This window comes from Aureococcus anophagefferens, assembly GCF_000186865.1.
Source record: "Aureococcus anophagefferens unplaced genomic scaffold AURANscaffold_12, whole genome shotgun sequence".
NCBI classification, from domain to species: Eukaryota; class Pelagophyceae; order Pelagomonadales; family Pelagomonadaceae; genus Aureococcus; species Aureococcus anophagefferens.
The window spans coordinates 760,918-780,886 of NW_008705572.1; the positions used below are offsets into that span (position 1 = coordinate 760,918).

General features: G+C 70.6%; 4 protein-coding genes across 4 annotated transcripts; 1 reads left to right on the forward strand and 3 right to left on the reverse strand.

Moving 5' to 3' along the window:
* Window positions 1-4,320: 4,320 nt before the first annotated feature.
* Window positions 4,321-5,355, reverse strand: AURANDRAFT_27954 (hypothetical protein; the record flags this gene model as incomplete). Its single annotated transcript, XM_009039791.1, has 1 exon — window positions 4,321-5,355. The coding sequence occupies one exon, from the start codon at window positions 5,353-5,355 to the stop codon at window positions 4,321-4,323; it is 1,035 nt and encodes a 344-aa protein (XP_009038039.1).
* A 2,481-nt stretch (window positions 5,356-7,836) lies between these two features.
* On the reverse strand, window positions 7,837-8,090 carry AURANDRAFT_28065 (hypothetical protein; the record flags this gene model as incomplete). The annotated part of the gene is made up of 2 exons (XM_009039790.1): window positions 7,837-7,968; window positions 8,040-8,090. Coding segments are annotated over 2 exons (183 nt in total), but the record flags the coding sequence as incomplete, so codon positions are not given.
* A 1,225-nt stretch (window positions 8,091-9,315) lies between these two features.
* Window positions 9,316-10,158, forward strand: AURANDRAFT_27922 (hypothetical protein; the record flags this gene model as incomplete). The annotated part of the gene is made up of 1 exon (XM_009039647.1): window positions 9,316-10,158. The coding sequence occupies one exon, from the start codon at window positions 9,316-9,318 to the stop codon at window positions 10,156-10,158; it is 843 nt and encodes a 280-aa protein (XP_009037895.1).
* Window positions 10,159-14,316: 4,158 nt separating this feature from the next.
* On the reverse strand, window positions 14,317-16,647 carry AURANDRAFT_11203 (hypothetical protein; the record flags this gene model as incomplete). The annotated part of the gene is made up of 2 exons (XM_009039789.1): window positions 14,317-14,947; window positions 16,262-16,647. Coding segments are annotated over 2 exons (1,017 nt in total), but the record flags the coding sequence as incomplete, so codon positions are not given.
* Window positions 16,648-19,969: the final 3,322 nt, after the last annotated feature.

Genomic DNA, 19,969 nt, shown 5'->3' on the forward strand with positions numbered 1-19,969 from the left:
CCTCGCCAAGGCCGTCGTCCTCGCGCCCGCGGCGGGCGGGAGGACGACGTTCACGTTCCGCGACCGCGCGCCCGCGCCCTACGAGCGGCCGGCGACGTCCGGCGCGCCGGACACGCGCCTCTTCGCCTTCAAGTCCGTGCGCGGCTCCTGCATGCGCGACCTCTTCCCGACCTACGAGTTCCCCAAGCAACCCAAAAAGGCCCACGCGGAGAAGAAGGTCCACAGGCACCACCACCGCCACAAGGCCGACGACGACGCGGCGTCCGTCGCGTCGGAGAAGAGCGACTACCACCTCTGCCAGTCGAGCCTCTACAAGCCCCAGGTGCTGGACCCGGGGCCGTGGCCGTCGCCGGTCCGCGCGCCGCCGTGGGACGCGCGGCGGCCCTGCGAGCCGCCGCTGGACCCGCTCGTCATGCCCGTGCCGCCGCGCGCGCCCTTCGACGAGCCCCTGGCGCCCCGCGTGCCCTGCCCGACCTGCCGGGCCCACGTCCTCGACGTCTACGCCAAGGTCGACGCCGCGGAGGCGCGGAGGCTCCCCTGGGGCGAGCTCCCGGCCTTCAAGCTGCTCCTCAGCGCCCACCTCATCCCCCGGCCCAAGGCCCTGGCGACGAAGAAGGTCAAGGCCGTCGAGGCGCCCAAGAAGGAGGAGGCGCCGGCGTCGGCCTGGCGGCTCGAGACGTCCATCTTCGCGCCGCGCCGCAAGGAGGCGGACTCGCGGGGCTTCTACAACCCGGAGAAGCTCTACAAGAAGTTGTTGGCCGCGGACATGAAGCGCCTCAAGGCCCTGACGCGCTTCGAGAACCTCATGAAGCGCCTCGGCGGCGAAAAGGCGGAGAAAGCGTTCGCCGACGGCCTCGCGAAGGTCTACCGCGTCCTCTGCCACACGTTCGACCAGTACAGCATCATGACGGAGCTCGACCCCTTCGACATCTCCATGGCGTCCTGGATCTCCTTCGCCGAGGACGCCAAGCTGCGGGGCGACGGCGAGGGAAATACGCTCACGGACCAGGTCCTCCAGGGCATCTTCGTGCAGGTCAACGTCGAGGTCGGCCAGGCCAAGGACCTCGCCAAGGCCAACGACAACAACTCGCTCATGCGCTTCGAGTTCGTCGAGGCCGTGATCCGCGTCGTCGCCGCGGCCTACGACCTCGAGCGGCGCACGTGGACCGACGACGACGACCCGACGCCGGGCATCGACGCCGCGTTCGCCGACTTTGAGAAAAACAAGCTCGGCGCGCTCCCGGCGGAGTGCCGCGACGACACGGACGCCTGGCGCCGGGACCAGCTCTACAAGGAGCCCTGCTGCGACGCCTTCTCGCTCCAGAAGAAGATGTGGATGGACCTGCACTCGGCTTTGTCGATGGTCGCGCCGGACGCGGGGCGGCCGACGTTCAACATGGACATGTGGCTCGACTTTCTGGAACGGGTGGGCCTCCGGACCTCGGAGACGACCATCGCGGAGTGCGTCAAGGCCTTCGTCGTCGCGCGCATGCGCTGGGTCGACGACACGACGTTCAAATACAACCTCTGCGACTTCGTGAGCTTCCTCGAGGCCATCGGCCACGTCCTCGACTACACGCCCGTGCCGACGAAGGCGGCCCTCAAGCAGGTCGGCGTCGCGGAGGTCTCCGAGTTCTACGAGCGCATCGTCAACCTCAAGCTCGAGGCCAAGTCCGCGGACGACCGCGAGCGCATCCACGAGCTCATGGACGAGGACCCGGACCAGCCGCTGAGCGACAAGCTCGAGCTCATGCTCCCCTACCTCCTCCAGAACCTGGCCATCTCGACGGGGGGCGTCTTCCGCACGAAGGCGAAGCAGATCGACGTGTCCAAGTTCCTCTCGAAGGAGCAGGCGGCCAAGTGGACGGCCCTCGCGCAGATCGCGCGGCCCGACCTCCCGGAGATCGGGCGACCACGCAAGCCCGTCGACAAATTGAAGGCCGCCGCCAAGGCCGCCATGTCGGCGAGGGCGCTGGCCGCATTCGGGGCGTAAAAACCTCGAGTTGGGATTTTTAAGTTCGGCCGGGCATCTTGGTCACGAACACAAGGCTGGGCTTACCCACTAGATCCAGCCGTCGTCCTGGTCGTGGCTAAAGCGCCAGGCCTCGAGGATCGCGCGAGTCGTGGCCCTTGTAGTGAAATTGGATTCCCCCGTTCCTTCGTAGGCGATGCTTATCCCATTGAAACTGACCAGGACTCCTCCGGTCTCATCGAAGCTGGGACGCTCGATGTTACAATAGACATGGTTCATGTGGTGGCCGGTCCAGTTACTATGGCTTTGTTCAACGAATTCTGAGTTCAAACAGAGCGTAGGAAGCCGCGCGGTACCTTTCATGAGATCTACAGGCATCACGAAAACAAAGTCTTGACCTTCGACGTTATTGCCGTCCGGAACTGCGTTGTCGACAAGATGTCGGACTTTCCCATCATGCTTTCGGATCAGAAACACAGAAACAGATAAGCCGGAACCTGCTTCTCGCCCCTCTGGGAGATCAATCCTGACGCTGCAATCCGAAAAAGAAGGAGGCGACGCCACATCGATCATGAATTCATTTCGATTATGCTTCGTCATCGCAAAGATACCATTGATGAGCGTGCGATCGAAATGTTTCATCACGACAAGCGCGGAGTACGCATTGATTTGAGGGGTGGCGCCGTACTCGTAAGGCTCGGGATTCCAGAGTCTCTCCATCCGCCGGTACTCGCGCCGGCCCGCGAGCGCGCACGCGCCGCCGACCTCGCGCAGATGCGCGGCCTCGGGAAACCGTCGCGCCGTGAGCGCGTTCCACAGGAGCTCCGAGCCGGCGAGTTTCTTCATCGCGCGGGAGCACGCGCCGAGCGCGTCGAGACCCGCAGGCGCGAGGAACGCGCTCGCGAGATTTAGGGCCGTCTGCGTCGCGGAGCGCGACAGCGTACGGCGCGACCGGGTACGCGGGCGCTTGTTGCGGCCGTCATCGAGCTGCGCCATCGCGTCCCGCGTCTGATCGATCAATGCCGCGACCTCGGCGCTGGGCGCGGCCGGCGCATTCAGTGTTGAGAGGAGGCGCAGGCCCTCGTCGCGCCAGGCCTGAAGAGCGCCCGTTTGCATGGTGATTATGTGGATCTGTAGCGCCGCGACGGCGCGCTTCTAGAGCGCCGTACCGTGCTGAAGCCGCGCGCCGCGCTTGGCGGCCGGGTTCAACGCGCGGGCAACACTCTTCAATAAGCTCAAGTTGCCCCACTTAGCTAGGTGTCTAAAGCTGGCATCTGGGATGCCGCGGCTGCTGCTCGCACTCCTGCTCCTGCGACAAGCCGCCGCGGACAACATCTGCGCCTCCAGCGCCAACGCGGACACGAACAGCGCCCTCGAATGCAAATACCTGAGCCCTTGCACCGCAGACGTCGTGCCGGCCGAGCCGGCGGGCTATTTCATCGAGTGCGAGACGATGCCCTGCGACGACGACCAGGACATCATGTTCGATAAAATCGAGGGCACGGACGTCGGCGTCCTCTTCGACGCGGACTGCTCGACCACCGTCGAGGCGTGCGCCGCGGCGTGCGAGGCGACGCTCGGCTGCTGCGGGTTCAACTTCGTCTGGAACCCGGGCCAGTACGCGAGCACGCAGCTCGGCCGCTGCGTCGCCAAGGCCTGCGACGGGCGCATCGGGACCTCGCGCTACGGCATGGTCTACTATTCTCGTACGTACGGCGCGGTCACCGCGGCGCCGTCGTGGCGCGTCGCCCAGCGCGGCGCCTACGACGGTAGCACCGACGCCGCGGCCGACGGCGGCGCCGACGTCCGACGACGATGCCAGCGACGATGACGGCTGCGTCGCCTCCGCGTGCCGCGAGGACACGGGCTACTCCGACGGCCTCGACACCGACTGCTGCGGCATCGACGCGCTCGGCTCTTCGACGTACTGCGCGGACGGCTACGACTATTTCTGGGACCTCAGCTCCGACCGGAGCACCTGCGAGGCCTACAGCGAGCTCCACCACCGCACGTGCTGCGTGCCCGTCGGCGCCGCGCGGCCCGCGAACGCGGGCGACCCGACGACCTACTCGAGCGACGACGACGACGACGACGACGACGACGCGGTCGTGCTCGTCGGCATCGGCTGCGCCACGGCCGTCGCCCTGTGCCTCGTCGCCGGCGGCGCCTACGTCGCGGCGCGGCGCCGCTCCCCGCGCGAGCCGGCCGCGGCCCATCCAACGAAGGACGCCGCGTCCCCGACCGTCGACATGCACGACATCCGGTGGGCGACGCCGCGCGCGTCCGGCCCCGTCGCCGGCGGCGCGCCGAACCCCATGGCCGTCGCTTAGCTTAGTGGGCGCCTTTTTCTACGCGAGCTTGGCGAGCGCGGCGGCCATGACCGCGGCGCGGTCCGTCTTCGCGGCCGCCGCCGCGAAGTCGAAGCGCTGGCCCGTGATGAGCTCGAAGAGGAGGATGTAGCGCCGGGAGAGCTCGCAGACGAGGTCGTCGGGCGCGTCGGGGATGACGGCGTCCTTGTAGGGGTCGCAGCGCTCGCGGTACCAGAGGCGGAGGAACTCCTTGTCGATGTTCTCCGGCTCCTGCTTGGCGGCGACGCGCGCCTCGTACGACGCGGCGAGCCAGTAGCGGCTCGAGTCGGGCGTCTGGACCTCGTCGATGAGGAGGATGGTGCCGTCGTCGTCGACGCCGAACTCGTACTTGGTGTCGACGAGGATGAGGCCCCGCGACGCCGCGACCGCCTGGCCCCGCGCGAAGACGGCCAAGGCCGTCGCGGAGCAGTGGTCCCACTCGGCCTGGGTCATGCGGCCAGACGCGACGATGTCGGCGGGCGAGATGGGCACGTCGTGCTCGACGTCCTTGGTCGTCGGCGTGCAGAGCGGTTTCGCGAGCTTCGCGTTCTTCTCGAGGCCGTCGGGCAGCTCGATGCCGCAGTAGACGCGCGCGCCGCCCTTGTAGTGGGTCCACATGGACGTCGACGTCGAGCCCGTGATGTAGCCGCGCACGACGAACTCGATGGGGAAGGCCCGGCACTTCTTGGCGACGACGCAGTCCGGCAGAGGCGCGGCGACGACGTGGTTCGGCGTGATCGACCGCGTCTCCGCGAACCACCACGCGGACACCTGGTTGAGCACGCTGCCCTTGAAGGGCACGACGGCGAGGGCGCGGTCGAAGGCGCTCTGGCGGCCCGTGGCGCAGAGCACGACGTGCCGCGGCGCGCAGGCCGGCGAGTAGACGTCGCGGACCTTGCCGTTGTAGACCGTGGCGTCGGCGATGAGCGGCGGCGCCGTGCCGGCGCCGGCGGCGCGCTGCGCGTCGAGCGCCGCCTGGATCGTCGGCAGGTAGCCCTTGGTGCGCTCCTGCGCCTCGGCAACGAGGTCTGCCATTGCGGCCATGTTCTCAACTTCGGGACGACGCTGCAGGCGATTTTAGATTTCAAAGCTGTCGAGCGGACATGGGCAAGAGCTTGCTCTTGATCTGCTCTTGTGGCAAATTGTTAGCGAGCTGAAACTGGCCCAGCTGTTTGGCCCCGCGCCGACCAATCAATAAGACCGTAAAGCCTCTAGCGCGCCGCGGCGCCACCGCTCAGCCATGGGCGCCGCGGAGACGCCCAAGGAGGAGTGCATCACGAGCGCGCTCATCGAGGAGACGACGGGCGTGGGCGTCGAGGAGCACAACTGCCTCGACGAGCTCGAGATCATCTTCGCGTCCCTCAAGGTCATCTCGCTCGGCGGCGACGACGACGACCGGTACCGGAGCGGTTTGGGCCGCTGCGCGCGGCTGCGGCGGCTGAGCCTCATCGACTGCGGCCTCGAGGCCATCGGGAGCCTGCGGCCCATCTCGCAGACGCTGGAGCGCCTGTGCGTCGCGGACCAGCGGCTCACGCACCTTCGGGGCCTGGGGTCGCTGCCCCAGCTGCGCTGGCTCTACGCGCAGCAGAACGCGATCGGCAAGCTCGAGGGCTTGGACGAGTGCCCGCGGCTCCGGAGTCTGTGGCTCTTCAGCAACCGCATCGCCCGCGTCGAGGGCGTCGCGGAGCTCGGCGAGCTGCGCGAGCTCTGGCTCCAGGAGAACCGGCTGAGCCGCCTCGGGGGCATGGAGGCGCTCGTGTCGTTGCGGGATTTGCAGCTCGGCGGGAACCGCGTCGCGGACTACCGGGACCTGCCGCGCCTCGCGCGGCTGCCGTCGCTCGAGTCGGCGTCCTTCAAGGACGCCCACTTCGGGGCGTGCCCCGTGGCGTCGCGCGACGGCTACCGCGACGCGGTGCTCTGCGCGCTGCGCCACGTGACCAAGCTCGACGGCGCGGAGGTGACGCGCCAGGACCGCGCGGCGGCGCGCGACGCCCACCTCGAGCACGTTTTGGAGTTCAACGAGCGCGTCGACGCGCTCGCGCGCGAGCACCGGCGCGACGCGGCGGCGATCGAGGCGCGGCGGAAGCGGTCGACGGCGCACGCGCGCGCGCTCGACGCGGAGATGCGCGGCGCCTTCGCCCAGCTCGAGGCGCTCGTCGACGACGGCCGCCGGGGCATCGTCGAGGAGCACGCGCGGCACCGGAACGCGCGCGCGCTCTCGCAGAAGGCGCTCGACGCCGCGCTCGCGTCCGCGCTCGCGAAGCACGTCCAGGCCTGCGGCGACGCCGCCAAGGCCGCCGAGGACCGGGGCCGGCGCGACGGCGCGGCGCTCGACGCCCTCGAGCGCCGCGCGAAAGGCGAGCGGCGCGCGGCGCTCGTCGTCGCGTCGCTCCAGTACGGCGGCCCGCGCGTCGACGGCGGCCCGCCGCCGTCCTTCACCATGGCGCCGCCGGCGCGCGTCGCCTGCCAGCTTTTGGGCGAGCACAGCCCGGACTTCCGGTGGATCGACGCGCGCGTCGGCGACCGCGCGGGCGGCCCCGCGCGGCCGCCGGCGGACCAGCTGTCGCTGCTCCGGGCCTACCGCGTGCTCCGGCTCCGCCGCGAGGGCGACGCGCCCGAGGACTCGACGGCGGCGCCCCCGGGGCGGCGCTGGTTCTTCGCGGGGTCGCCGCGCGACGTCGAGGACCTGCTCCGCGGCGACCTGAAACGGCCCGTCGAGCTCCACGCGTCGGCCGCGCGCGCGGTCGACGAGCGGCGCCGGACGCTGGTGCACGACGACTACGACAGCGACGAGTTCGTCGCCGACGAGGACGTCTTCGCGACCGCGCGCGCGGCCGAGGCGTGCCTCCGCGGCGGCTGCGACTCGTCGAGCGACGACGACGACGCCGCGGACGACGACCCGGACCAGCTCTGGCGCGAGCTCCGCGAGGACGAGCGGGCGCTGGACGCGCGCGACGACGCCGTGGGCCGCCTCGCGCTGCTCGTGCTCTGCCGCGAGTTCCTCGCGCCCGCGGACGCCGCGGAGCCCGCGGCCGCGGCGGGCGCCGCGGGCGCGGCGCGCGCGGGCGGCGGCGTCCTCGCGCTCCCCGACGGCGCGCCGGCCAACGCCCACGGCATCTGCCCCGAGCACCTCCTCCTCGTCGGCGGGAAGCTCGCCGCGCGCGACGCGCGCAAATTGGAAGCGGAGCTCGGCGAGGACGACGCGCTCGGCGGGCCCACGGCGACGCTCCTCCGCGACCTCGACCTCCGCGTCCAGGCCGAGCTCGAGTGCCACCGCGAGCGCGTCGCCCGCGACCTCGAGCCCAAGGCCGTCGACGCGCTCCGCGTCGCCGACGCGGAGCTCGCCGCGCGCGAGGACCAGCTCCGCAAGCGGCGGTCCGTCATCGACGGCGAGCGCCTCGCCCAGGAGCACATCCTCCAGAACTTCAACGCCGCGGGGCCCTGAGGCCTCCCCGCCCGCGCGACCGGGAGAGCCGTTACGCCCGCCGCCGCGCGCGCGGAGCGAGAGAAGGCGGCCTAGTTTCTCTCGCGGAACGTGATCCGCCCGCGCGTGAGGTCGTAGGGCGACAGCTCGACCTTGACCGAGTCCCCGACGAGGATCTTGACGAAGTTCTTGCGGATCTTGCCGGAGATCGTGCACAGCAGCACCTGCGGGCGGGGGCGGTCGGCCCCGCGGCGCGCGCGCCGTCGCCGCGCCGGCGCCGCGCCGACTTGGTCACGCCGATCTCGACGCGGAACATGGCGTTGGGCAGCGCCTCCTTGACGACGCCTGCGGCGGGCGGCGATGGAGCGGCGCGCGGCGCGCGGGACGCGGGCGCACGGACCGTCGACCTCGATCTTGTCCTCCTTGACCTTGCGCTCGCGCACGGGCTTGGCCACCGTGTCGCCCTTCTTCTTCTTCGCGCACAGGGGGCTGGACGCGCGCGGCGCGGAGCGCCCGACGCGCGCGCCCGCGGGCGGCTGGAACGCCGACGCGAACGAGGCGCACGCGATGACGAGCAAGAGAGTGGGACGTGCCATCGTCTCGTCCGTCGCTCTGCAATGCAAGGCAAGGTTAGAGTAGCCGCGATGTTGAAGCGACGCGCAATATCGCCTTACAGCTCCCCCTCGCGCTCCTCCGGCAGCCGCCGCCGCTGGAGGCGCCGCGCCGTGAGGGACGTGCGCAGGAGGTGCATCTTGGGCTCGACGCGGGCCTTGGTCGCCGCGTGCGCGGCCTCGGCCGCGGCGACCGCGGCGGCCTCGGCGGCGAGGGACGCGTCGTACTCCGCCTCGAGGGCCGCGAGGGCCGCCGCCTGGGCCGACGCGTCCATGGCGTTGACCTCGCGCCCGAAGGCCTCGACGGCCGCGCACTCGCGGTCGTCGTCGCACGCGGGCTCGAGGGCCTCCTTCGCGTAGGCCGCGACGGCCTCGTAGGTGAGGGCGCCGTCGTAGAGGCTGCCGTTGAGGGGCGCGCGCGGCGAGAAGGCCTTGAGCGTCGGCAGCTGGCGCACGCCGTAGTACGCGCAGAGGTCGCGCGAGCCCTCGGCGGCGCAGTCGACCTACCGCGACACGGCTCCCGCCGGCGCCCCCGGCCGCGGGCGCGCACCTCGGCGATGACGTGGCGGCCCTGGAGCTGCTTCGCCAGGCGCTCCCAGGGCAGCGCGAGGCGCTGGCAGTGCTTGCACCAGGGCGCGTAGAACTTGACGAAGGCGTTGCGGCCGCCGAAGCGCACGACGGAGTCGAAGGCGTCGGCGCTCTTCACGTCGAGGACCGCGCTCGGCTCGTTCTCCATGCCCAGGAGCCAGAGCAGCCAGCCCTGCGCCGACGCCACGCAGAGGGCGCAGGCGAGGAGCGCGCGCACCATGTCGTCGGCCGCGGCCAGGGGCAGCCTCCTCGGGACGCCGGGCTCGCGCAATCGGCGCGCAGCCAACCACACGAGCTCGCGCCGCCGGCGCCGCCTCTGCGTGGAGCGCCCGCCGGCCGCCCGGAGCTTCCGCGCCGGCGCTTACCGCCGCCATGGGCGACGCCAAGAAGGACCCCATCTCCTGCGCGTTGTCGATCATGCGCCGCATGCCCCCGAACAAGATCGAGCACAACCTGAGCGGGTTGCTGAACCTCGTGCCCGAGCACACGGACGAGCTGCTCCAGCGCGTGGACCAGCCCCTCGAGGAGGCGACCTGCGCCGAGAGCGGGCGCAAGTACCTGCTCTGCGACTACAACCGCGACGGCGACTCGTACCGGAGCCCGTGGTCGAACGCGTACGAGCCGCCGCTCGACGACGGCTTCGTGCCGTCGGCGAAGCTGCGGGCCCTCGAGGTCGAGGCCAACGCGCTCTTCGACGCCTACCGCGAGCTCTACTTCGAGGGGGGCACGTCCTCCGTCTACCTCTGGGACCTCGACGGCGGCTTCGCCGGCTGCTTCCTCATCAAAAAGGGCGTCTCGGGCCACGAGTTCGTGTCCACGGGCGCGTGGGACTCGATCCACGTCGTCGAGGTCGCCGAGGCCGGCGACGGCAGGGCGACCTACAAGCTCACGACGACGGTCATGCTCTCCATGGACGTCCACAAGCCCGCCGTCGGCGACTCGAACCTGTCCGGGTCGCTCACGCGCATGGCCGAGAAGGCCTGCGCCGTCGACGAGGCCCACCCCCACGTCGCCAACATCGGTTCCATGATCGAGGACATGGAGACCGACATCCGCACCTACCTCGACTCCCTCTACATCCAGAAGACGCGCGAGGTCGTCTCGTCCATCCGCAAGCTCCACAAGGGGCCCACGCAGGACAAGGGCTTCACCATGAACCTCAACTCCGCCGTCCTCAAGCACGGCAAGAACCGCGCCGTCGACAGCGAGTCCTGAGGGGGGGTCCGGGGCCCGCGCGGCCGCGCGCGCGGCCTTAGTTCAACGGGGACCTCGCCGCCGCCGCGGACGCCGCTGGCCGGACGGGGCGCCGCGCAGGGGCGGCGTCTGCGACTCGAGCGGGCCTCTCGCTTGGGGCACAGGCTGCGGGCGACGGGGTTCTTCCTACGGCGACGGGGTTCTTCCTACGCCAACTGCGCGTCAACTTTGCTTCACGCAAGGCCTGTGCCCAAGGCTGTGGCAATGGGTCGAGCTCCGTGCGCGTGAAGGTCGACCGATGGCGACGCCGCGCATCCGCCAAGCCACGGTCGACGACGTCGACGCCATCGCGCGGTGCTGGCACACGAACTACCAGGACCAGCAGAACGTGTCGACGCTGCCGCCCGCGCTCCTCGAGAAGCGCACGCTGGCCGCCTTCGCGGCGCGCGCGGCGGCGCGCGTCGAGCACACCGTCGTCGCGGACGGCGACGGCGTCGTCGGCTTCGCCGTCGCGCTGCCCGACGGCAACGAGATGGAGCAGCTCTTCGTCGACGCGCGCGCCCGCGGCGGCGGCGCCGCGGGCGCGCTGCTCGCCGCGGCCGAGGCGCGGCTGCCCGGGCCGACGCTCTTCCTCGTCGCCGTTCCCGAGAACGCGCGCGCGATCCGCTTCTACGAGAAGCACGGCTGGGTCCGCGCGGGGCGCGTCACCTACGACGCCGAGGTCGAGGCGGGCGTCGCGTTCCCCCTGCGCCTCCTGCGCCTCGAGAAGACGCGCGCGCGCCCGGCCCGATAGCCTATCCGGGAGAGCGGCGTCGTCGCCGGGCGTCCTTAGGCCGAGCCTCGCGGCTTGGGGTCCGGGTCGCGCTCCCGGAGCCGCGGCGGCGCCATGCGGCCGAGGTTGGGGATCGCCGCGTCGTCGACGGCGACGTCGCTCGCGGCGACGTCGCCCGCGTCGACGGGCTCCTCGTCCCCGGCGGGCTTGGGCTTGCGGAAGCTGAAGGACGTCAGGGAGTTGAGCGCGGCGAGCGCGGAATTGAGCGAGGCGCGCCGCCGCTGGCGGTCCTTGGCCAGCGAGAAGAAGCGGCCGACGCCCGCGGAGCCGAAGTGGGAGACGACGACGAGCCAGACCGCGACGACGAGGATGGAGACGAGGAGCAGGATGAGGCAGATGCCGAAGATCTTGCCCGAGAAGACGCCGTCGTGCTCCTCGAGGTTCTCCGTCGCGTAGACCATGACGCAGTAGAAGAAGAAGAGGACGAGCTGCGTGTTCGCGATCTCGAAGACGATGTTGTCGTCCTCCTCGACGTAGGGCCGGTAGTAGTTGCCGACGCGGTAGGAGATCATCGTGCCCAGCAGGCCGACGGCGATCTGGGAGATGGAGCCGTCGAGGAACATGGTCAGGCAGCCCGTGAGGAAGATGCGCCGCGTGACCTCGAAGACGATGAAGCCGTAGCACTCGGGCCGGAACTCCTCGTAGAGGAAGCGGACGGGCCCGAGCGCCGGGTCCTCCGCGCGCCGGTCGAGCTTCTCGAGCGTCTCGAGCGCCGCGCGGTGCCGCTCGATGGCCGCGTCGAGGAAGTCGAGGTCCTCCTCGTTGTCGAGGTGCGGGAAGAGGCGCCGGTCGACCGCGGCGACGGCGTCGCCGCCCGCGTCCGCGCGCGTCTTCCGCCGCGGGATCGGCGGGTTGATGTGCCGCCGCCGACGATACAACACGCACGCGAAGCCGAGGGGCACGCCCACGGGGTAGGCGAGCACGGCGAGGACGACGTAGGGCAGCCACGCGTCGTAGCCCGGCGAGTCGCAGGAGATCGTCGGGTCGATGCGCATGACCCGCAGGTCCGTCTCGCCGCCGTAGCCCTCGTAGCCCGCGCAGGAGAAGTAGCGGAAGACGTAGCTCGACGTGCCGGGCACGAAGATGAAGAGCGCGAAGCAGACCCAGTAGAGCGCGCCCGCGAGCGCCCTGGACCGCTCCTCGCCGCCCATCCGCGGCCCGCGCCGGAGCGCGACGGCCAGGATCAGCGCGACGACGGCGGCGGGGAAGAGCGTCGTGAAGAGGAGCTTGTGGAAGTAGGTCACGTCGCCGAAGCACTCGGCCTTGGAGAAGGAGATGAGGCTCAGGTTCACGATGGACCCGAGCTTCATGGCCTGCTCGAGCGCCGCCGGGAGGCGGACCTGGGGCAGGCTCCAGGGGATGGACGTCGCGATCTGGTACGTCGCGACGACGATCTTGAACTTGGTCATGACGCTCGACCTGGGCCTGTGCGGCGCCTCGCCGTCGTTTGCGGCGCCGTCGCCCCCCGCGGGCGCGCTCCGCGCCCGCTTGTCGGAGACGGCCTCGCGCTCCGCCGCGTTGCCGTCGACGTGCTTCCGCCGCCGCGAGTCGCTGTAGACGTCGAGCGCGTCGAACTCCTTGAAGAAGGCGACGACGTAGGACTTGATGGTCTTCCAGCCGTAGCGCTGGTGGAGCGCCGCGTAGAAGAGGAGCGCGAAGGCGACGACGAGGCACGTGCCGACGATGTTGTCGCCGCTGAGGTCGAACTTGTCGCCGCAGTGCTGGCACCGGTTCCGCGCGGAGTCGTAGTAGTAGCCCGCCTCGCAGGTCCCGCAGCGCACGCCCTTGTGGCCCCGCGCGCACGTGCTGTTCGCGCCGCCCTCGCAGGCGCCCTGGCGGTCGCACCGATACAGGTGCGTCGCCGCGGCGGACGTGCGCCAGAAGTTCTTCCGCGCGTCGACGGTCGCGATCGTCGTGCCCGCGGGGCACTTGGCGCAGTCGTCGTCGCTCGCCGTGCAGAGGTCGTCGCACTTGACGCAGCACTCCGTGCACTCGAGGGCCGCGGACCCCGTCGCGGCGAGCGCCTCGTCGAGCGCGCCGTCCCGGTAGTAGTCGTCGATGCACGCGTCGCACGACGTCTTGCCCTCGTCGAGCGTCGTCGTCGGCGTCTCGCAGCGCTCGCACTCGGGCTGGCCCGTGCGATCGCTGTAGTAGCCCGCGCGGCACGGCGAGCAGGCGACGGCGGCGGACGTCGAATCCGTGCCCGCCGGGCACGGCGCCTGCGCCGACGCGCCCGCGGCCGCGACGAAGAACCCCGGCTCCGCGAACTTGCAGTCCGTCTGGCCCGCGAGCTCCGTGTAGGACCCCGGCTGGCACGGCGTGCAGGACGCCGCGCCGGACGTCGAGTAGGTCCCCGGCGGGCACGCGACGACGAGCGCGTCCGTCGTCGCGCGGGCCTCGGAGACCGCGACCCCCGTCTCGCCGGCGACGAGCGCGGCGCTCGACGCCGCGTCGATGACCGCCGACGCGATCGACGTGCCGGCGGTCCGGTTGTCCAGCGCGCGCTGCGCGTCGCCGCTCGCGATCGAGGCCAGCAGGGGGCTCTGGACGCCTTGAATGTATAGACTTTCGATATAACGCTTGAAGGCGTCATCGACAACGTCTTCGCCCGGAACCAGCGTGTAGACTGTGCGCGCGACAAAGCGGACTTCGGTACTTTCGTCCGCGGTCGCGTCGAGGCGTCGACGACCCGCGGAAAGATGGACATCTTCGGCAGAGACGTCGTAGACAATGCCGCCCGCGCTAACGATCTCGTAGATCGCGGCCGCGAACGCGCGACGAGCCGCGTCATCGCCCGAGAACCGATCCACGTCCAAGCCGTCGAGCACAAGGCCGGACTCGATCTCGAACGTGACGGTCGACAGCTCGGCGTTCGTGCTCCCGGCGTCGACGGGTCGGCACGTCGCCGAGCCGGCCTCGCTCGTCTGCCCGTCGGGACACAGCGCGCAGGAGACCGCCCCGGATCCGGAGAACCGTCCCGCGGGACACGTCGACGGCTCGACGGCTCCGCGGATCCACGCGAACGTTCCCGGGGGGGCGGCTTCGCACGTGGCGGCCGCTTCGAGGTTCGCGTAGCGACCGGGCTCGCACGGCTCGCACGCGGAGGCCTTCGCGCCCGAGTACGAACCGGCTCGGCACTCGGTCTGCTCCGAAGCGCCCTCCTCCTCGACGACGTAGCCCGCGTCCGCGATGACCGCGGCCACTTCGCCCGACCGCGGCACGTACGACCCGGGCGGACTCGGGTCGCACGACGACTGTCCGGCGCCGCTGCTGAACGTCCCGGGCGCGCAGTCCTGCTGGTTGGTCGCGCCCTCCTCGGCCACGTAGGATCCCGCGTTCGCCAGCGAGCACGTCGTCGAGCCTTGCTTCGACGCAAAGGTGCCGGGCTCGCACTTGTCGCAGGAGCTTTGCCCGGCGCCGCTGATCGTGCCGGCGTCGCAGGGCTCCTGCCGGGACGCGCCGTCCGCGGCGACGACGTAGCCGGCGTTCGCGAGGGTGCACGACGACAAGCCGTCCTCCGCGGCGAAGGAGCCGGCGGGACACTTCGTACACTCGCTCTGCTCAGGGCCGCTGATCGTCCCTGCTTTGCAAGTCGCTTGTTCACTCGAGCCCTTCTTCGACGTATAGGAGCCCGCGTTCGCGATCGAGCACATCGTCGATCCAGCCGCGGCCGCGTATTTGCCGGCCGGGCACTCGTCGCACGCGCTCTTGCCGCTCTCCTCGGCGAACGTGCCCGCTTCGCAGAGATCGCACGTCGTAGACCCGGCATCGGACGCGTAGGTGCCGGGCTGACACTGCTCGCACTTGCTCTGGCCGACGCCGCTGCGTTCTCCTGGTTCGCAGCGGACTTCTGAGGTCGCGCCCGGCTTCGCGACAAAGCTGCCCGCCGACGCGGCCGTGCAGGTCGCCGATCCTTGCTTGGAAGCATAAGATCCTTCGGCGCACGGGGTGCACTTTGAGGCCGCGGCGCCTGAGTAGCTCCCGGCTTTGCACGGCACTTCTGCAGAGGCGCCCGCGTCCGCGCAAAAGTAGCCGGCAACCGCGAGCAAACACGTATCCGCGCCGGATTCAGAGTATCGACCGGCTTCGCAAGCCGCGCAGGACGTCGCGCCCGAGGCGGAATACTTTCCAGCCGGACACGCCGTCTCGCTCGAGGCGCCGGAGTGTTCCACGTAGAATCCGCCTTTGGAGAGTTGGCAAGAGGTCTCTCCCGACTCGCCCCGATACGCACCGGGCTCGCAGTTGTAGCACGCGGATGAACCGCCGCCCGGCGAGATCTTGCCCGGAGCGCACGCTTCCTCCGCGGTCGCGCCGGCGTCGGCCACGAAGTGGCCCGCGCTTGCTAGTTCGCAGATGTTCGCTCCTTCCGCCCTGGTGTATTTTCCAGGAGAACAGGCTTCGCACGCGGACGCGCCGCTCGACGAGGACGTGCCCGCGGGACACTTGAGCGTCCCTTCAAAGGTTTGCTCCGTGAGCTGCTCCGTCTCCATCGTCGCGGGAGCCACGTTCGCCTCGAAGATCTCTTTGCTGACGACGGTCGCGCCGCTCAGCGCGGAGACCGACGCCGAGCGCCGGAAGAATCGCGCGCTCGACGAGACCGCGGCGTCGATGGCATTTTGGAGGGTCCCGTCTTTGACCTTGTCGAGAAGGTCGACGTCGAAGTCCTCGAGGATGAGCTCTTTCATCGACTCGATGCTTTCGCTGGCCGAAGCTGAATAGTGCACGGCGACGTCGAACGCGATCGCGGTGCTCCCGTGTGCGGTCGCCGCGGCGGGTCCGACGGAAACGATCGCGGCGCTGTCAATGATTACGGTGGTGAACAGGTCGACGACCAGCGAGGCGTTGAGAGCCGTCGTCAACTGCTTGTTGGCCGGGGCGTCTGCGTTGAACGCGTCCGCGTCGACGCCGTCGAGGAGCACGGACGACTGGATGGTCAGCCGGAACTCCACCGGCAGTGGCGCCATGGAGCCCGCGTCGACCGTCGTGCACGTCGCCTCGCCGCCGTCGTTGGTCGCTCCGACGGGACACAGGGCGCAGTAGCTCGCGCCCGCGCCGGAATACCGACCCGGAGCGCACGCGACCTCCGCCGTCGCTCCCGCCGACGCGACGAAGGAGCCCGCGTTCGACAGCTGGCAGGAGGCTGCGCCGCCCTCGTCCGCGAAGGTCCCGGGCTGGCATGGAAGGCACTCGCTCGCGCCGGAGCCGGAGAAGTAGCCCGCGGGGCACGCGGTTTGCTCCGAGGCGCCGGTCTCGCGCACGAAGAACCCGGCGTCCGCGAGGGCGCAGCTCGACTCGCCGACGCCGTCCGTGTAGCGGCCGGGCTCGCAGTCGCTGCAGGTCTCGGCGCCGGAGCTCGAGTAGGTGCCCGCGGCGCACGGCTTCTGCTCCGAGGCGCCGTCCGCGTCGACGAAGGACCCGCCGTCGGCGCGCTTGCAGCTCGGCCTACCCGTCGCGTCCTGGTACGTGCCGGGCTCGCAGTCGCTGCAGGCGGCCGCGCCGGAGCCCGAGTAGGTGCCCGCGGGGCACGCGGTCTGCTCCGAGGCGCCGGTCTCGTTGACGAAGGACCCGGGCTCGGCGAAGACGCAGCTCGTCGCGCCGGCGGCCTTCGCGTAGGACCGCGCGGCGCAGGGCAGGCACGCCGCCGTGCCCGCGCCGGAGTAGGTGCCCGGCGCGCAGTCGGCGCAGGCGCTCGCGCCGGAGCCGCTGTACTTGCCCGCGTCGCACGCCGCGCACTGGGCGTCGCCCGCGGACGAGTACGTCCCGGGCGCGCAGTCGTCGCAGGCCGAGAAGTAGAAGATGCCGTTGCTCTCCGCGACCTCGAGGGACCCCGCGGGACACTCGCCCTGCTCGCAGCCGGGTCCGTAGAAGGGCGGGAAGCAGGCGCAGGCGCCGGAGCCCGTGACGGCGTCGTCGCACGTGCCGCGGCTCCGGCCGCTGTTCTTGACGCCGCACGTGTCCGTGATGCGCGGCCGCGAGCGCTCCTCGTCGCCGCCCTCGGGGCAGACGTCGCAGGCCGGGCCGAAGTAGCCGCCCTGGCACTGGTCGCACTGGTCGCCGGAGAAGCCGACGAGGCACTCGCAGGAGACCTCGTTGAACGTTTCCGCGGCGCCCGCGCAGAGGCCGTTGTTGGAGCAGGGGCCCTCGGGGCTGCAGTAGCCCCGGACGAGGAACGAGAGCGCGCCCCGGTCGTCCCCGACGAGGAGGTCGGGGTCGCCGTCGCCGTCGAGGTCCCCCAGCGCGGGCACGAGGAGCGAGCCCGACCCGAAGGTGACGCCCGTCGCCTCGCCGGCCGCGAAGCTCACGTTCGCTCCCGGCGAGCGCTCGAAGTAGACGACCCGCGCCGGGAGCGCCGGGGGATCGCCGGCGTCGCCGACGAAGAGGTCGAGGTCGGCGTCGCCGTCGAAGTCGACGAGCGCGGGGGCGGGGCTCGTCCCGAGGTCGGTCGCGAGCGACGAGAGGCCGCCGAACTTCGGCGACGCGCGGTCGCCGGCGTTGATGGAGTAGAAGAGCGCGCCCGTGGCGCCGGCGCCGTCTTTCGTGAGGTCGCGGCCGACGACGAGGTCGAGGTCGAGGTCGCCGTCGAGGTCGCCGAACGCCGGGGAGGTCGCGCCGGAGACGGCGCCGGGGACGTCGCCCGGGGAAAAGGTCGCCGGGTACTCGAGGCCGGCGAAGGGCGTGGAGCCCTCCGGGTCGGCGAAGTTCGGGTGCGTCGCGTTGCCCTCGTTTTCGTAATAGCGCCACCCACCGGCGTCCGCGAGGCCGAGGACGAGGTCGAGGTCGTCGTCTCCGTCGAGGTCCGCGAACGCCGGGCGAACGAGGCCCCAGGCGGCTTCGACTCCGAGGCGCGAGAAGGGATGGGGCCCCCCGGCGACCGCCAGGACCGGGCGCGTCGCCGAGCCCGTGTTTTCCAGGTACGTCAATCTGCCCTTCTCCTGTATGACGAGGACGTCCAGGTCGCCGTCGCCGTCGACGTCGACGAAGCAGGGCGCAGCGTCGGGCTGCAGCGGAGGACTGAATACGACGCTGGCGACGGGGTCCGCCGACGCGGGGACCGTCGAGAAGAACCGGACGTCGCGCACGCTCTCAAAGTACATGAGAGCGCCGCCCGCCTCGCCCGCGACGAGGTCGACGTCGCCGTCGCCGTCGGTGTCGGCGAGCGCGATCGTCATCGAGAGGCGGAACTCGAACTGGTGGCCCAGCTCGAAGGTCGGGCGCGTCGACGAGCCCGTGTTGGTGAAGTAGCCCACGGTGCCCAACTCGTTCCCGAAGACGAGGTCGACGTCGCCGTCGCCGTCGATGTCGGCGAGCGCGGGCGCGGCGTCCTCGCCCGGGCTGATGCTCGAGAACGGGTCCTCGCTCGCGGGTTCGCTTTCCCGGAAGAAGACGGGCGCCTCGGCCGTGCCCCGGTTGACGAAGTAGTGCAGCTTGGTGTGGCTCGAGCCGACGACGAGGTCGAGGTCGCCGTCGCCGTCGACGTCCGCGGCGGCGGGCGCCGTGGACCCGCCGGTGGCGGCGAACGTGATGTTCCGGAAGGGCGAGACCTCGTCCGCGGCGAGGACGAAGGACGGGTGCGTGGCGTTGCCGACGTTTTCGAAGTACTTGAGCGCCGCGAGATCGGCCTCTTCGAGCCGGCGCGCGCCGCCCGACTTGAGCGCCGCGAGATCGGTCTCTTCGAGCCGGCGGTCGCCGCCCGGCGTGCAGTAGCACCACTCGTAGTCGCCGCCGCCCTCCGGCATGCACCACGGCCCAGATTCGTCGCCGTCGCAGGGGGTCGGCGCGCAGCCCGAGATGTCTATGCAATCGGAAAGACCCTCATATGTCCACACGGCCTGGCAGGCGGTCCCAGACTCTGTGCACGTGCCTGTGCCGCATTCGTTGGGGAGGCTTTCGAGCGTGTCGCGCGTGATGAGGTACTGATCCCACCCTCCGCCCTCGATGCAGTCGCACGAGCTCTGGCAGTAACAGCTGCCGCCGATGCCGTTGAGCTCGATGGCGAAGATCGACTCGGCGCCGTAGGCGTCGACGCAGAGGTCCCAGCACTCGGCCGGCGTGCAGGCCTGGCCGACGTACTCGTCGAGGTCCGAGGAGCACCACCCGTTGCCGCGGCCCCAGAGGGTCGTCCCATCGGGCGCCACGAAATCGGCTTCGTCGTCGAAGCACTCGTTGTACATGGTGAATCCGACGACGAGGTCGAGATCGGCGTCGTTATCGAGGTCGACGAGGAGCGGCTTGCTCTCGATGTACATGTAGTGATTGGAATCGTAGGCAAAGGGCCCGGACTCGAACCACGGGATCTCGATCGCACCAGCTTCGAAGCAGCACGCGACGCAGTCGTCCTCGCCGTCCGACGGGAGGCCGTCCTCGCCGCACGCCTCCCGGGAGGAGAAGGACGCGCAGGACTCGCAGGTGCCGTAGGAGCCGGAGTCGAAGTTGCAGAACTCGTTCGACGAGCAGCCGCACGCCGACCGCCCGCGGCACGAGTCCAGGGACTCGCGGAGCTCCACGGCGTAAATGAGGCGCATCTCGGTGGCCGTCCCGTTGTTCTGGAAGTAGGCGAGCCGCCCCGTTACGTCTCCGACGACGAGGTCGACGTCGCCATCGCCGTCGATGTCGCCGAGCGCGGGCGCCGAGTACGTGCCCCCTGCCGATACCTTGGACGTGGGCGACCCCGACGAGGTTTCGCGGAAGAATCTGTGGCCGTCGCCGTAGGCGTAGTAGTAGTAGTAATTGCCGTAGCCGCGCACGAAGATGAAGCGCTCGATGTCGCCGTTCTCGCTCCCGACCGCGAGGTCCGCGCCCCGCCCGAAGAGGTCCGCCAGCGCCGGCGCGGGGTACGCGCCGGGGGTCAGGTCGTCCGGGAAGCCGGCGTCGATAAGGTAACCGGCCGGAAGGCTCTGGCGGCTAGCGAACTCGATCTTCGGCAGTTCCTTGGCGTCCTTCGGATTCTCGATGCCGACGACGAGCTCGGGCACGGCGTCGCCGTCGAGGTCGCCGAGCGCC